At 46.9% G+C, this 17621-nt stretch overlaps 1 protein-coding gene across 1 annotated transcript; it reads right to left on the bottom strand.

The window, feature by feature from the left end:
- Positions 1 to 83: 83 nt before the first annotated feature.
- Positions 84 to 16658, bottom strand: LOC307085068 (sodium/hydrogen exchanger 3-like). Its single transcript, XM_079749714.1, has 16 exons — positions 15850 to 16658; positions 7349 to 7651; positions 6573 to 6733; positions 6225 to 6303; positions 5629 to 5806; positions 4809 to 5029; positions 4272 to 4474; positions 3868 to 3957; positions 3693 to 3763; positions 3453 to 3582; positions 2846 to 2991; positions 2230 to 2338; positions 1799 to 1960; positions 1623 to 1677; positions 1425 to 1511; positions 84 to 1060 (listed from the first exon to the last, which is right to left on the bottom strand). The coding sequence occupies exons 1-16, from the start codon at positions 16220 to 16222 to the stop codon at positions 747 to 749; spliced, it is 2682 nt and encodes an 893-aa protein (XP_079605840.1). The 5' UTR covers positions 16223 to 16658; the 3' UTR covers positions 84 to 746.
- Between the last annotated feature and the right edge of the window lie 963 nt (positions 16659 to 17621).

The following is a 17621-nucleotide window of genomic DNA, read 5'->3' as shown; positions in this document are numbered from 1 at the left end:
TTATTATTCTCAGAAGTACCAGAGATTATTAATTATGTAGCGATCTCCATTTTGATTAGCTAATGGTTTTGAAAAAGAAAAACTACATTTCAATCTTTTTTATTGCTAAACACACATGAGATCAAAGGCATTTCCCCACGTTCTCTTTAGACTTGATAACTACATACTAGTAACCTCTTAAACTGTGGACAGAGCAAACAAAGTGAATAAATATATATATATATGTTACATAAGTTACTTTTAAAGCAGTGCTTATGTTTGATTGACCTCAAACCCGCACATATACGTCAGTTTACAAAGTATTAATCAAATAATTGACTTTCTAAGTGTTTATCAAAGGTAAATCTCTATATGTACATACAATCTTTGAATTAAGTATGCTCACATTCATGGGTAACATTGGACAAAAACGATATTCAGGTATATCGATTGTATGGCAATGGAGGGACAAAAACACACCAATTGAACCGTTCCATGTCCCTTGTGCCAACTGTAACTTTTGTGTTCGATCAAGGGCAACCTAAAGGCAATCTTAGATCAACAAGAAGCAGAGGTTTAGACCGTACAGGAGAGGAAGGAGAAAACCAAAGCAAGAGGATAAGGGAAACAAAAGATCAAAAAGGAGAAATCACAATACACCCGCAGGGTCATTCCAAAAGCCAGGCTGTGCAAAGTCTGAGGTCGCTCACGATTGTGTCTGGCAGCGGAGACCTCGTGTGAATAGAAGGTGTCTGTGTGCGTGTACACTACAAATGGCTGCCCTCGTAGGAGGGTGGAGATGGAGGGCGGAGGGACGATGGCGGCGGGGGTGGGGGTAGCGGCGGTGGTGAAGACTGAATCCTCTGGAGGTCGATCTGGTCCAGCTGGAAGGGGTCGGGCGACTGGGCGCTGATGCCCAGGGGGGCCAGGCGTCGCAGGTTCCTGGGGGTCACGGGCTGGTTAAGCTCCGCCCCCATGCCAGGGCCCCCGTCGGGTGGAGCCTGGGTCAGCCACGCGGGCGCCGGGTGTAGCGCGCCAAGGTTCTCCACGTCCGGCATGAAGGCCGGGTTCTCCACGCCAGCTACACCAACGAAGAAGAAAATGAGAGAGGAAGACGAGGACTTGGGAAAGAGCCGTTGGTTTGTTGACAACACAGGGCTGTGCACCAATAAAGAAGGAAGTGGTTGGGTCTGAGCGTGATTACGTTAGAACGGCCAGTTGGTCTGTTGACGTCCAAAGAAGTGTACATTTGGTTTACAAAATGTCTTCTTTCGATGTTTGGTTTGAACGTACTTCTCAATTCTAATGGTTACTTTATATACAATATGATTTCGTCCTTGTTTTGAATTACATCCATGGGTTTACTTTTGACTTTCGGCTAGTATTTGTATTTGAGTCGAGTATCTATTACTAACATGGAGGTCAGTTGTAATAAAGGTGCTAACCTCCCACTCTGTAGCTCACTCTCCTGGGGAACGAGTTGCCATGTATCGGACGAGCGGAGGCGCCGCTGGGCTCCGGGATGTCAAAATCTGGAAGGAAAAAAAAAATTTGTTTTAAAGTGGGCAAGAAAGATTTGCATGAATTTTATTTAAGTATTTTTTGGTTATTTCAAGTTTACAAAAATAGAAACAGATGCACACCTGAATCACTATACGCACGGCTCCTATCCCAATCGGTGTTTTTTCCATTCGCCATCTGTGTCGATGCAGAAGAGTAAAGTAACGGTCATTCGCAACGTCATTTTAACCATCAAGCAGCGTAATTCAGTTACAATGCCCCCTAGCGGCGACATTGAAAACAACGCTTTGAGCCAAACCTTCTGCATGTTATCTTTCTTTGAGTCCCTGGTGATTTTGTTTCCGGTCTTGGCCTTCTTGAAGGACTCCAGGCGGGTCTGCATGGTTCTCTGGAGGATCTCCTGGACCTCGCCCTGGTCTTTGTTGATTTCAAAGTGAGTCCTGCTGTATCTGTGTCTGTGCTGTGAGCCACAATGACAACATATAACGTTTGATTGTGTATCAATTGATGGAATACAATTATACGTACAAACTACCTGTATCCATAAATAAATGTTCTGCTATTTAAGTAAAACATGTCCATATAAGCGCTGTTTAATTTGAACCAATTTGATTTGACATAATTGACTTGTATTGTAGGCCTATTGTTCAATCTTCAATCCTAACTTCCATTTTAGGGTGGAACCATAGAGATATTTGACATTGTATTGTATTACATAGCATCTCCAACCTGTTTCCTTCCTTTATAGAGGTTTTGTTGCAGAATTTCGTGTGAGTTGACATTCGTGCCCTTCATGTCCTGATCCATCTCCAAGCTCACTGAGGGTATATCGTGTCTTCTGCAGGAAAGAGAACACAAACGACACGTTCAGGTTTAGTAGAGTTCAGTAGAGCTCAGGATTAGAGTAGATAGCGGGTACGGTGGCTTATTGCGACCACCAGATGGCAGTGTTTGGGTTGTTAGTTCATGTAATTTTTCGAAAGAGTTGTCATAATAACATTGAAATGTTGTTGGTCCTGAATCGAATTAGCTGAGCTAATTAGAGTGTTTTATTATGTTGCTTTAATTAGTAGTATAAATTGGCTATTACATGTTACTTCATAAGCAATGTTAGGGAAAAAATAATAAAAATGAAAGTCAGCGAGAAAAACAGAGTTAAAAAGAGACAGAGCGCAAAATAAACAGAAATAACAGAAGTAAGAAAATACATAGAAAGAGAGAAAAGAACAAAAGCAAGAAAAAAAGAAAGACGGAAAGAAGGAAATGAAGAATAGGATTAATATGCAGGTCCGCCCAGGTTTGTCCCCAACTCGATAAGACCGCACTGATCATCAGGTCCACTCACAGGTAGGGGGCATAGGGAACAGCGTCGTTGGTGGCGTCCGCCATGATGTCTGGCACCATGTCAGACATGTCGTTGTCAAACTTCTTCTTGAAGTCCACCACGGCGGTCTTGTTGCGTATGAACTCCAGGGATCCTCGGCGCTCGCCCTGTGCCATTAATCAACAACCCTAATGAGTTCCTGGCAGCCATTAACGACTCATTAATCGAACCAATTAGCCTAGCCAGCATTATTACAGTGGATTGAACTGAAGTAATTAAGGCATGGAGCAATTAAGAGGTAGCCTACTAAACGGACGATTCACTGATGGCTTGAGTCCTCTTAGGAAAATAGTTGAGCCATGGTTTTAACTAAAGCTTTGTGAAGCGCTTTGACTGTTATGATGATCTAGGGCGGGACAAATAAAATGTACTGGATGTGTACTATTACAAATAATAATAATAATTCAGCAGACGCTTTCATCCAAAGGGACTTAAAGCCAATTCAGATACATGTCATTAAGGAGCAGCTGAGAGTTATGAGCCTCTCGCTCCATGATGCCTACAGTTGGACTGAAGTACATTAGGGGGGTTTTGAAGCCAGAACCCTACAACTGGGAGTCAAACCCACCTCCTGCACGTAGCTCACGGCGTCCTTGAGGTTGAGCTGGTGGAAGATGTTGAAGAGGTGGTCGCGGTCCTTCCGGGCCGAGGGCTTCATCAGCAACCAGGAGAGGTACTTCCCCTCAAAGTTGTTCCACCTGCACGGGCCCACACACACACAGACGCACCGTTTGGTACACAGACTCACAGCACTAGTGGGAAAACCAAGGAAAACCTCAGACTGATTGAATGCTGTGTGACCACCTACTTGTCCCTCATGTTGTTGTGGCCTATCTGTCCCGAGATGTCCTCTATGGCCACCAGCATGTGGTCAAACACCTGCGAGGAGAGTCGCCATCGTTACCACACACATCCTGAGTCTTGAGTGGATGGGTGTACGTCTATGTTATTGAATGTGTGTAAGTGTATTCTCTGCACGTTACCTTATTCTGCACTTTTTCGATGAGCGAGAGATCTGAGCCCGCGGCCTTCTTGACCTTCAGCCAGTTGACCAATGGCTTCAAGGTGACCCCCTGCAACCAGTTTTGATCCAGTCAAGTCAGTCAGATCTTTTTTCTATTTTGTATGTTAGCTAATGTACATTTTGTGTAAGGCTATGTTACGCGAAAAGAACCAAAGAGAGCCGCTTTTTTAAGGCTCAACAACCAAAATAAGAGATGCCATGATTGGTCAAAATGAGCCTTGAGCGGTCGAAAATAGGAACTCTTTCATTTAAAGGCAGACATAGTCAACCGGAACAGATATATATTCACGAAAGATCTGACGGACTAATAGCTGATGGATGTATGTATGGTGCAGTGTGGTGTAGCTCATGACGTCACGTCACCTGGAGAATAACGGTAAAGTACACCACGATGAGCGTGGTGGAGATCATGAGGTTCCTCTCCTTTATCTTGCTCTTCTCCAGCATCACGGCCAGGCCGTACGCCACCGCCCCCCGCAGGCCACCGTAGCTCATGATGACCTGATCGATGTACTCCACAGGAACCAGCCGGAACTTATTCAGGATCCAGGTGAGGAAGAACACACCTGGGGCAACGAAACATCCACGAGAGTGAGAGTGGGCAACGTTGACCTTTGACCTTTGAAAGCCCTCACCGTGCAGGCAAGGAATTTGTCTTGTTTTGTACGGTTGTGCACGGAATAAAACAAAATACACAAAATCCTGTGCAGGAATAAAAATATATACCAAAGTATTACCTACAAAATATTACATTTATAAAATCCAAACTATAAAAGAAAAGATATCTAGAACGTTTTTTTTTGGATTACAAACATAAATTGTGCACTGAGTTTTAACCAATCACGCTACGGCACGCGGCATCGCTCGTCCAACCAGAAGCGGGCGAGCATCATGACTCACCTATGAACCTGTAGACGAAGATGAAGAGGAGGGTGAGCAGGATGAAGCCCGTGTTCCACACCCAGATGCTCTGGTCGATGGCAGAGATGCCAAGGAAGAGGAAGATGATGGTCTCCGAGCCGTTGGCCAGCACCTTCATGGCGTGCTGGACGGTCGCCACCGACGCCTCGTCCATGTTGGCCTTGATGTAGCGCTGGCAGGCGATGCCCGTGAACACGATGCTGAACGCAGCAAACGAATAAACAAACAAACACAAGGTCATGTGTTCATACTGTTGTTATGTTGACGATGACGACGTCTATGCGACACACCCATCGTCTTCTTCCTCATCGAATTTCTGTCGCTCTACATACGTCATCTGGTATAATTGATGCGATTGGCTATGAGCTACGTACAGACTCATATGATAGACATTCGTAGCGCTCAATAAACGGCTCTGGGCAATCGTGAATGTGAATGTGTGGTTCCCAGACCTCATCTCAATGTAGATTGAGATGAGGTCTGGCGTTAGCCAGGCTAGTCTCAAACTGGATGGCTTGAAAGAATGTATCAATTGAAGCAAACAGTTTTTGTTTTTGTTAAATGTTGAATATTGTTTGAAAATAAGATTTGTTTATGCACCTCATATGCAATATAGAGGTTTTCACTGCACATTTAAGGAAAGATTTCATGGAAATGTTTCCCTTTCTGGGCAACACTACATAAATATTACTACTAAATACACTTATAATGCCAGCCAGTGTCAACAACACACAAACAAACGCAGCCATAACACATGTAAACGCCATTATCCAGGTCATGTGACCTCCAAAGCACTCACGCCAAGATGGCGGAGAGGGATAGCATCTCGGCCGTGAGGTAGGACAGGTATCCCAGGATGAAGATGAAGCCGGGCTCGATGATCCGGATGTTCTTGGTGACCCGGGTCACCAGGCAGATCAGGACCCCGAACACCAGGCCCAGCAGGGATCCACCAAAGGCCACCACGAAGAACGACACTGGCCGAGAGACACAGAGGGACAGAGGGGGAGAGAGGGAGAGAGAGGGGGGAGGGAGAGAGGGAGGGAGAGAGAGAGAGAGAGAGGGAGAGGGAGGAAGGGAGAGAGAGGGAGGGAGGGAGAGAGAGAGAGGGAGGGATGGAGAGAGAGTGAGGGAGAGAGAGAGTCAGAGCGAGAGGGAGGAAGAGAGAGAGAGTCAGAGAGGGAGGGAGAGAGAGTCAGAGAGAGACAGAGAGAGTCGGAGAGAGAGAGAGGGAGGGAGAGAGTCAGAGAGAGAGGGAGGGAGAGAGAGGGTTATTGAATTGTACTTTTGACTGTTGTTTTTTACATTATTTGACTTTTTCCGTGATTTGGCCATGTATGGGTTCCCATGCCAACAATGAGAGATACCCAGAGAGAACCATTGTGATTATCGTACCTATTCCTTTGACAATCTCTGCAGCGTTGATGGCAGGGCCGCCCAGAGACACAAACCCATCAAAGACGTTGAAGAGCACCTGAGGGAGGGAGAGAAGAAGCAGAAGAAACAATAATTCCTTATCAGGTCCTCCAGAATCATCAGTGTACCCCGTCCGGCCCCAAAGGTCATAACAACCGGTTTAAACCGGTAAACATCCGCAAGTCTACAACCAATCCAACGGCTTCATAAAGAACCAGACACACACACACACAGACACAGACACAGACACAGACAAACACACAGACAGACAGACGGACAGAAAGACTCGTCTGAGGAAGAGGAGGGCGCGAGGGCCTGGACACCCACCACGGTGACGCCGTCGTTGAGCAGCGACTCTCCGAACACCATGATGAACAGCACCTCGTTGACGTGCACCTGCTCAAACACGGCCAGCACTGCCACGGGGTCCACGGCCGCGATCAGGCTCCCGAACAGCAGGTACTGCAGCAGGCCAATCTCAATGTCCCCTGGGGAGAGAGAGAACCACAGGGGCCGCGGTCAGTACCCACAATGCAACACTTGCCCGAACTCTCTTAACGTCGATCTGGATGTACATGCTCTTCGTCCAGACGGATGGATGAAGAGTGAGGCGTCGTGGGCACTGACGTGACCACGGGCGCGTACCCACAATGCAACACTTCCCTGAGCTCTCCCAACATCTATCTGGACGGACATGGTGTTCGTCCAATGAGCGGAGGAGGAGTGTTGCATCATGGGTACTGACGTGACCACAGGCGTGTACCCACGATGAAACACTCCTCACTCTCAAACGTCTATCTGGACAGACATGGTGTTCGTCCAATGAGCGGAGGAGGAGGAGGGAGGAGGAGGAGGAAGGTTGAGAACAGGGGTTGGTGTGTACCAGCTGAAAGGTACTGGGTTTGATGCCCAATATCCGCCATAAGGCCTGTATGTGTTACTGAGCACAAAGTGCACACAGCACGGCTGAGAACATTACCGCCAACTGAGCAGGTCCCCAAAACCTGTACCCCCCGCCCACAGTCAGACTGACTCCTCCCCCCTCTCCCTCCCTCTCCCCTCCCCTCTCTTACCCAATGCGCCCCCCCCCCCCCCTCTCTTACCCATGGCGCCCCCCATGTGGCAGCCCCACAGCGACAACCCCACCGAGGCTGCGTTCCAGCAGGTGCCGATGATGGCGTAGACGAGGATGGCGCCCAGGTTGCTGAAGAACAGCTTGTTGGGCATGGTGTAGCCGGCGTCCAGGATGACCTGGGGCAGCAGGTAGAAGAAGAAGACGGTGGGCGTCAGGGTGAAGGTCTGCACCTTGTCCGCCGCCCAGATCACGCCGCCGATCAGGAAGCCGAAGCAGATGAGCAGGGCGCTCTCCGGGATGTAGTTGGTGACCGAGTGGTTGGCCTCGATGACTGGGGGAGAGGGGGAGATGGGGGGGGAGAGGGGGAGAGGGGGGGAGAGGGGGAGAGAGGAGGGGGGGTTAGTGTCAGAGGGCTGAGGTGGGAGGAATGCGTCTTTGGAGAGCGGTGCAAGAAATTGTGTATTACACTTTTTTTATTACACTTTTTTTATATAATTGTTTTTTATTATTATATATATAGTATTATATAATATATTATTTATTATGATATATATTATTTTACTTTTTTTTGTTATAAATCGGTATCACTGATTGGTTCACATCCGTTCATCGTTCCAAAATATAATTTCAAAAACCGTTGTGTAGCATTTTAATGACAACCCGTTTCTGTCAGGGCTGGGACTTGAACGTCGATTAAAATATGTCAACTGCCACATTTAGGTTGGGTGGCACTCTAGGTCAGGGGTCACCAACACAGGGCCTCTAGGTCAGTGGTCACCAACACAGGGCCTCTAGGTCAGGGGTCACCAACACAGGGCCTCTAGGTCAGGGGTCACCAACACAGGGCCTCTAGGTCAGGGGTCACCAACACAGGGCCTCTAGGTCAGTGGTCACCACAAGGTGCCCGCGGGCACCAGGGCGCCCGCAAGGACCATATGAGGCGCCCGCAGGCCTCTTCTAAACATTGCACTACTCATTCTTGAACAACTCTTTTCCCACCTTTTTTAAGTCATTGTTGATAATTATTGTGAGGAATCATTAACATGACTTAATTAATTAACATGTCTTCACATAGATGAGTATCATTAATCATCATTAATAGTAAGATACAACTAAAGGCAAACTGAGCAAATTTGTTATTTCAGAAGAGTGTATCAAACTGGGTGCCCTTCGTATGACTCAGTACCCATGAAGTAGCTCTCAGGTTTAAAAAGGTTGGTGACCCCTGCTCTAGGGGATCATCCAAATGTATTTTCCCCGTTTGTTATTGGTTGTTGCTGCTGCGAGACAACCAATCGCTGTTTGTAGGTGAGAGGATTCAATTAGTAAGAACGCGAGCGTCCTCTCCTATCCTACGTCATCGGGTGGACCTGTCGTCAGATGTGGTGAAAGAAAGAGTCATGTGCGGCCATCGCCAAACCGCCGCCCACCATCCGGAGCGACTCCGTTATTTCCTCAGAGTAGTTAAGGTCGTCTGTTGATTTAGCTTCGCCGGTTTCCTTTCACGCACATTGAAGTTTTGAAACTCAGACATTTGCCCGGAACACTTGCCAATGATCAACTCTTGCGGTCGTACTACTACCGTTGCTGTTGGTGTATAATTAACAAGCATGATAACCTGTCCATAGGAGCAATGGACGCATATATAACGCGAATTGTTTCCCTTGGTTAGACTTATGTTTGTTTTGGGTCTGTAATGCTTTCTCTCTTTTTAAACGGGATCCCCTCTCTAAAATAACCTATGCATAAGGTAAATTGAGATACGTGGGCCTTATCATTTTAAACATGCTTGAGCTCACCTTATATTTGGATATGGAGTACCTACATGACCACGTGTTGCTTTATAGGAAACACCCAAACCAAGCATTAATCCAAAGGCCTGCAGGGCTGAGCTTTTGATGTTAGAGATCATTCATTCATTCTACGGGTCAATTGGGTTACAGATTAAGTTGGCACACCTCGGCTTGGAAATGTTCAATAGCTCTGTTGATATAGGCTAGCTTTTGCTGGACCATTAAACTCAAAAAGGCACTTTTGTTGTGTGTGCTCCGGAGGTATTGTGGAGGGTTTATTGAATCAGTTATGGGCCTACCAGAGAGACAGAGTTATTGAGAAGCCAAGATAAAAAACAAATTGCCTTTTGCTAATCAGTAGGCATACAACTCATGAGTGCAATAGACGCTGCATTATTAGATATGATTTATCATTGTTTGTTTTACTGTCATGACTAGCTAATAAAAATCAACTCTTAATGTTTAAATCAGCAGTGAGAGTGACTTCTGGGCGTGCGTACACGACTCTGGAATGTGCATAAAATGTTATTTTGGGACCACATGATAAGGCTGATAGTACTCTTGGCTATTAATATAGTAAGGCTATTTTTAACACATTATTGTAACTATTGTATCATTTTCATAGGGAGTCAATGACACCTTAAATAGATAGTTATAATAGTCCTATTCAAAGCGTGGTCTTTATGTTCATTATTAGTTCTGCATAGAGCCTATGATTTATTTCCTTTTAAAAGTTTCCTGTTGAAGATAGCATCGCTCAAAGCTCTTGTGTTGTTTTGGGTATTTTTGCAGTACAGTGTCACTATTCTTTCATCCTGAAAGACAAGAGTTCAAGTCGTGTTGCACAACGTTAGTTTAATTATAGCACAACTGTATTTCTTGCCCATTACAAAGTAGTAGATAGATGGTTATATATATATGTTTATATATATAGAGATAGAGAGAGAGAGAGAGAGAGAGAGAGAGAGAGAGAGAGAGAGAGAGAGAGAGAGAGAGAGAGAGCAATAGATGGATAGATATAGATTTTGTTTGATAGATCGTTTTTTCCCAACATTGATTTAACTCAGACTGTGTGTAGTGTGTTATCAGTATTTTTCAATTCTTATCAATATGAACAGCTCACATGATCACCTCTCACCTGATAAAATGGGATATTACCCAATTCGCTAAAATCCCATAAATAAATAATCAGATTATTTGAATCTTTATCTCCCTCCGAGTTGCACTGCTCTGTTTACTCTGTGCGGCTGTAACTCCTGACTCTCTCCCGAGGTTACACAAGAATATCCTTTTATTCCCGAAATGGAAATAAAGATAAGATACAATTCACCACAATTTACTATTACTATTACTACTATATGTTGTTGTTACTTTTTTTTTAAGAATGCCTACCGGGCAGATTGCGAACCATTGACTGCTGTTTTTTATCATACATTTGAACGTATTTTAATCAGAAACTATCATGTCCTCTTCCGTCATGGCCACGTCTCGCTCAGGTCAAAGACTGAAATGGAAGACAGACCAATCAAACACGACGTCCACACCTACCCAACTTCAACACCCCGGCCACTGAGATCCACAGAACCACCAGGAACGGCGTCTTCACGTCGTGCCGCTTCAGCCCCACCAGGGGTATCCCCTCGGTGTCCGACGGGCCGTAGCCGGTGACATTGGGCCCAGGCTCCGGACTCGAGTGCCCTGCCCCTGCCCTTGAGCAAGCCACCAGGGCAGCCCATAGCGGCCACACATATGTGCTTACACTAAGTGCCATTCTAGATCTGAGTGGAATCAACACGTCTTACAGCAGACTCCCTGATTGGTTGACTGACCTTGATGTGACCTTATATAGACCCTCAAGGTGAGCTCGATGGTGACACAAAGTGGGTCAGACGATCTCGGCCGTAGAGGGCCAGAAGAGTTTCTCTAGTCTTTAGTCTTGGTTTGTGCTGCCTCCGCTCAGATGTCTCTCCCTCTCTCTCTCTGTCTGCCTGTCTCTCTGTCAGTCTGTCTTTCGCTATCTCTCCCTCCCTCTATCTTCCACCTATGTATGGTCGATGTGTCTCTGTGACTTTGTATCCTCTGCCTCCTCCAGCTGTGTCTGTGGTGGGCGGTGGGTTGCGAGCGGGGAGGCCGAGCGGTGTAGGACCGCGGTGCTCAGCTGTCTGTATCTGGCTCCGGGCCGTCATCGGTGGCACGCGTAGCTGATGCACCACAAAGACATCCGATGAGTCGGCCATCTTCAAAAAACAAATCACTGCTCACTTTGCTGCGGTCTCGTTTTAATCTGAAACGCTCACATTCCAGCTTGGTCCTGTGTGCGCATTCTTAAAAAGCTATTTTGAACTTTATAGGAACTTCAAGTAGTTACTAAGTTGATGTGTGACATGTTATTAGTCATGCTATGAGGTCAAAGTATTTGGGTTTCTTGGTAGGTGTTGTTTGTGATTAATTCTTTGATCGTTGTCCTTGAATTTGTGTGTGAGAGGGTGTGTGTACGTTTCTCATGGTTGTGCAAGTGCGGGTGTGGGTTTAAATGTTTATGGTTCTTTGTATGTGTTTATGGTGGTTTGTGTGTGTGTGTGTGTGTGTGTGTTTGTGTGTGTGTGTGTGTGTGTGTGTGTCTGCTTTTCTACTGTACTGCATGTGTTATTGTCCCTGAGAGAGAGAGAGAGAGAGAGAGAGAGAGAGAGAGAGAGAGAAGGGGGGGAGAGAGAGAGAGAGAAGGGGGGAGAGGGAGAGAGAGAGAAGGGGGGGAGAGAGAGAGAGAGAGAGAGAGAGAGAGAGAGAGAGAAGGGGGGGGGAGAGAGAGAGAGAGAGAGAGAGAGAGAGAGAAGGGGGGGAGAGAGAGAGAGAGAGAAGGGGGGGAGAGAGAGAGAGAGAGAGAGAAGGGGGGGAGAGAGAGAGAGAGAGAGAGAGAAGGGGGGGGATGCTGGTCCATGCGACGCCTTTACCACCAGCACACGTTTTGTTAGTGTTAGTGTTAAACTGAAACTTTTCTTGTGTAACATATTCCAGCCTTTCACCACCAACACATCCTAGAGGTTATATTGACGTAATGATTGACTCTGACCACCTCACTCACCTGGCTCTCACACTGAAGGGGGGCGGTTATGGAGCAGTCCATTCTCGCATTGCTAAGAGGTCTTTAGAGCTCTGGAGCACCTGTGATCGCTCAAGACGATGGCTGAAGTACACGCGTGACCCACCAATTGAAAAGCAGGATGTATTTCTTCTCAGAGCAGTGAGAAAGGATGGGAAAAGCCTCTATAGTATCGAATAAAGAGCTAGAAAGATAATGCTTAGTTTGTCCGCGAAGGGAAATTGCTTGAACTTAGTTTCTTGACTCTTCTCTTGGTTGAAAAAGTACAAAATGCATTGCAATACAATGTTTCTGAAATAGGAAAAAACAATGTAGTTTTAACAATTGTACCCAAATATGTTGTAAGCTGCGTACAGTGTCTATAAATAGATCATTTGTCTCCTTGTAGTTGAGATTTGTTCATTTATTTATCAATCGATTAATTGTGATTCAAAGGAAGTCAAGTGTGTTTGTGATGAGTGGATGCCCTTCCCAGTCCCACTGTCCTGCATGAAGACATGTCTTGTCTCAGACACAATAGCCCATTCAGCTTGAGAGCCAAAACACAAAATACCAACATAAGATACCACACAGGTGCGTGAGTGCTGGTTCACATCATTGTGTCGCTGATTTAACACACCAGCCTCAGGACGACAATGTGTGTAGAACCAATAGAACTGCATTTTTCGCCGAGGTGCTGTCTAGTAGGGACTTAACGATGCGGAACGGCGCTGGAAACGACCAGAGTCTTACCCGTTGTTTCACATCGAAAGCTTTATTAACTTATTTATCTTTTTAAGAAGCAGTTTGTAGTCCACGTGGAGCTTAACCATTAGGTAAACTGCCACAGTTTATGGCCAATTAAGTACATTTTAAAGTAGAAAAGGAAGGTTAGAGGTATGGATAAGTTTACTGTACAACTTGACCCATAAGGACATTAAGACAAATTACTTTCCTGGGTCCCTAAGAAGCAAGGACACCAGGTCTGACCTCTGTGCTTTTCAATTTGAGTTTTGTTTTCGGTTTTCGGTCTTTCTCGGTTCTTCCATTCAAAAAGGAAAGCCCCAATCTAACCATTAGTCCAACCCAGTATGATAAAAAGAGGGTTGGCAGATTAGCAGAACTGAGGGTTTTATACTTCATATTTCAGTCAATGTTTTCAACAGGATCAATATAAGAGTGAGGGAAACCGGTTTCCCGGGCGCTATAATATATTCGATTTCTATTGTATTCTCATTAATAATCTGCAGAGTGTCAGAGCGCTAATCATGAAAATCTCCCATCCAAAAAACGCTGTGCGATCAGCTTGGCCCGGGTATGAGAAGGGATGTTGATAGCTTGAGAACCGATAACCCTCGACCTCCAGTGACACGGGGCGGTGACGAACGAATGAAGAATCAGTAACCAAATCTTTAAGCCCATCTTCCAGAAGCGAACCTGCCGGCGGCCACAGCACGCTCTGTCCCAGAGAGACACACAGACCAGACCAGAACCAGAGTGGTCTAGACATGGAGCTGCGATCTCTGTGCTTTCACCACTGGTCAGCTCTCTCACTGTATAACACACCATGTTCAGTTTGGATGTTCTCATCACTTGATCCTTCTTGACTCTCCAATGTATCTCAGGGTCTCCGGTTCCTTGTACGTTTTAGAACCGCTTGTTCTTGTCGCGCACTGTTTTGTGTGAGAGGCCCGCTGGCACAAAAAAAATGTGGATTTGATCTCATCCACGTGAGAGGAACCGTTCCTAGTGGCTGCAAGCGAAGGGATCGAAGTGTGTGCATCTACTATGTGTCATTTTCACTGTTTACAGTCCTGATGGTCTGGGTAAAAAGAACTCTGTCTTCGTCTCTGTTTTAGCTACGTGGCATCGGAGGCACTCGCCTCGACGCAGCAGGGGGGGGGGGGGGGGGGGGGGGGGGGGGTGTACTTCCAACAGTGCACTCATTCGAATGCACGACGCTCTGCAAAGCCCTCCTGTCGGATTCGGAGCACAGCTGTTGCCTCACTAGGCAGTGATGCTCTCTGTGGCTCCAGAGTTAAAGGACTGAAGGAAAGGCAGTCTGTGTGTGGCCCATGTCCGTGCCTCTGTGTTGTGGACTCCCGGGTATTTTCATATGTCATGTTAGGCGGAAACAACATTTTCGCCGCGCAAAGGAAGCTTCAATCACTTTTTGGCAACTGGATAACGACATGTTACTGGTAGTATGTGGTCGACTTTAGCACCCACCATTAGACCAAGCACCACAGCCCAAAGTAACTGCCCAGAATGGTCTTAAACCGTTAACCTTTTTAGGTAGCCCGTTTTATGGCTCAGATAATGCTCCAAATAAGGAAGCAAAGATATAAGATAATAAAGGGTGGAACGACCTCATACTCACATTGTTATTCTACAGGTGAGTCATGGATAAACCAAAAACCTTATTTTCACTTTCCACGCAGCTAGTACTCCCACTAATACATGCATTCGAGTCCGATTTGTATCAGTAGAGTCCGATTTTTATCAGTAGGATGTTACCATTTATGAATGGTAGCATTAAGTTTATGTTTTTTCTTGCAGCTAGAGTCAGGGGTGGCATAAAGATGTGGCCTGTTAAGCCCTTTGAGACTGTACATGTAATTAAGGGCTATATAAATAAAATTGAATTGAATTGAATTAGCATTCAGGCTATAGATTCCTTTGGCCTCTTTGTTATTTTGCGTTGACCTGACGATGACCTGTGCTTCCACCAGGATCCTCCAAAGCAGGGGCGTAGGAATGAGTTTAACATTGGGGGGGGACACGTATCGGAAACCTGACAGATCCGTTAATGGTTTGAACAGAAATATGTCATAAATTAACAACACTGAAAAAATTCACAAATATATTTTATTCTACTAAAAAGATAAATTTGTAAATGTAAAGGAAAACACATTTTGAATGGCAGTAATGAACTGATAAATATCAGATCAATTATTTAATTGCACACTCAATCATCCAGTTTTTTAGAATAAGAAGCGGTGACAAGACGCTGTGTTGCGCTTTCAAAATAAAATAAAATATTTTTCTCCCCCCGGTATAATTTTTAGGTGGGACAAATGCGCCTGTCTCCAATATTGGAGGGGACACGTCCCCTCCGTCCCCCCCGGTTCCTACGCCCTTGCTCCAAAGTGTTCTGTACGTAAAGGTGTCTGTGGTGGAACGCGCTGCCTGACATCCAAATGCAACAGCAAAAGTATATACATATATATGTGTGTGTGTGTGCGTGTGTCAGCGTGTGTGTGTGTGTGTTTGTGTGTCAGTGCGTGTGTGTCTGTGTGTGTGTGTGTCAGCGTGTGTGTGTGTGTGTATGTCAGCGTGTGTGTGTGTGTGTGTGTCAGCGTGTGTGTGTGTGTATGTGTGTATGTCAGCGTGTGTGTGTGTACATCAGCGTGTGTGTGCATCAGGGTGTGTGTGTGTGTGTGTGTACATCAGTGTGTGTGTGTTTGTGTGTACATCAGTGTGTGTGTGTGTGTCTGTGTGTGTACATCAGCGCGCGTGTGTGTGTACATCAGCGTGTGTGTGTGTGTGTGTGTGTGTGTACATCAGCGTGTGTGTGTGTGTGTACATCAGCGTGTGCGCGTGTGTGTGTGTGTGTACGTCAGCGTGTGCGTGTGTGTCAGCGTGTGCGTGACTCACTGAGCTTGCAGATCCAGCTGACCAGGATCCAGAGGGTGACCAGGTACGGCGCCTTGACGTGCTCCCACTTCCAGCTGACGATGGGCAGGGTGGTGATGGGGGCGGTCTGCCCGTGCTCCGAGCTCTCGCCGCAGACGTGCTCCAGCGCCGCCGTGCCGTTGGCCTCCCCGCCTTGGGGGTCTCCGTGACCGGCCTCCGCCTCGCCTCCCGCCCCCGGCCCCGCCGCGTGGCCCGGGGCTGGGGTCACCTCATTCCGGAGGACCGGCTCCGCTCCGGGCCGGAGGTCTTGGCTCCGGGTCGGACGCGGCGCTCCGGACAGCAGGAGGGAGACCAGGAGGAGAAGGAGAGGGGTCCTCCGGGCCGCGGAGGCCATGTCCAGCCCTGTGCTCTGCGTCTCAGACCTCCAGCCAGCACCCAGCCGTCCTGAGGCTGTCCTGAGTCAGTGTCAGAGTCTGGGACCAGTAAATCACCAGCCGTCCTGAGGCTGTCCTGAGTCAGTGTCAGAGTCTGGGACCAGTAAATCACCAGCCGTCCTGAGGCTGTCCTGAGTCAGTGTCAGAGTCTGGGACCAGTAAATCACCAGCCGTCCTGAGGCTGTCCTGACTCAGTGTCAGAGTCTGGGACCAGTAAATCACCAGCCGTCCTGATGCTGTCCTGAGTCAGTGTCCGGAACCGGTGGAATCAGGACGAATCGAGCGCTTAGATCGATCTCAAGGGCTCCTCCAACTCCAACTTTATGGTTCTATCCAGCAGCTCTGAAGCATGGCACGTCCTCTGTCCCTCCTCTCCTCTGACACCTCTTTCCACCATCGCCCCCCCCCCCCCCCCCCTTGCCCAGAAAACACCTTTTCACTGCAGGTGAAGGCCAGCCCCCTGTAGCCTCTGGCCCCGCCCACTTCTTCCGCAACACCCCCCACCAGTTGGTGATGTAATTGGTCCCTTTTGGTAGTGTGTGTGTGACAGTGTGTGCGTGTCTGTGTCTGTGTATGCATGTGTGGGAGGTCAGCTACACACATAGAAAGGAGTGATTCGCTGTATGGGTGTGTGTGTGTGTGCGTGTGCGTGTGTGTGTGTAGTGAGTGTAGTGAGTGATTTGACGTGGGTGTGTTTGTTTAATTTTAGTTAGCGTTTACCTAGGCGATTAAAGAAGCACATTTTAACACAGAGTTGACCCCGGCCCTCCTCCTCCATGACACCTGGTGGCCGGCTGGGCGTCTGGCGTCAGAAGGAGACTTCGATGGAATTTAACAACATGACGTCTCACTGCGCGTGTCTCTGGTGATTGCCTCGAATGAGAAGGAAGAGATAAGAGCTTATTGAGGAACTTCAGATCCAGAGTCAACTGATCGTTGATTGTAGAATCCCCCTTCGGAAAAAATAAAGGCAAGGCAAGGACAAGGCAATTTCCTTGATATAGCACTTTTCATACACGAGGCAGGCTGAAAGCGCTTCACTTACAATACAATACAAGGAAATAATAGAAGGAAACAGATGAGTAAAAAATAACAAAGGGAATGTATTTAACATTATTTAACATTTAAAGTAAAAACAGTGGCAGACTGAGATGATGGAGTTCCTGGTTCAACCTTTTTCCTCGCTGCTCATGAATGCAAGCGGCAAGCACATAAGGAGCGGGTTGACGTGACCATGGACACTGGTTATTCATCTGTTAACCTGGATTGAGACATCGACTTTTAATCACAGTCGTTCGGTCTTGAGCGTCACCCTCTGTATGAGTTTTTGAATGCGTTTGTGAGTGCGCGCGTGCATCG

Source organism: Pollachius pollachius, assembly GCF_949987615.1.
Source record: "Pollachius pollachius genome assembly, chromosome: 13".
NCBI lineage: Eukaryota > Metazoa > Chordata > Actinopteri > Gadiformes > Gadidae > Pollachius > Pollachius pollachius.
Note: the sequence above shows the minus strand (reverse complement) of the source record. Positions and strands in the feature narration are given on the sequence as shown.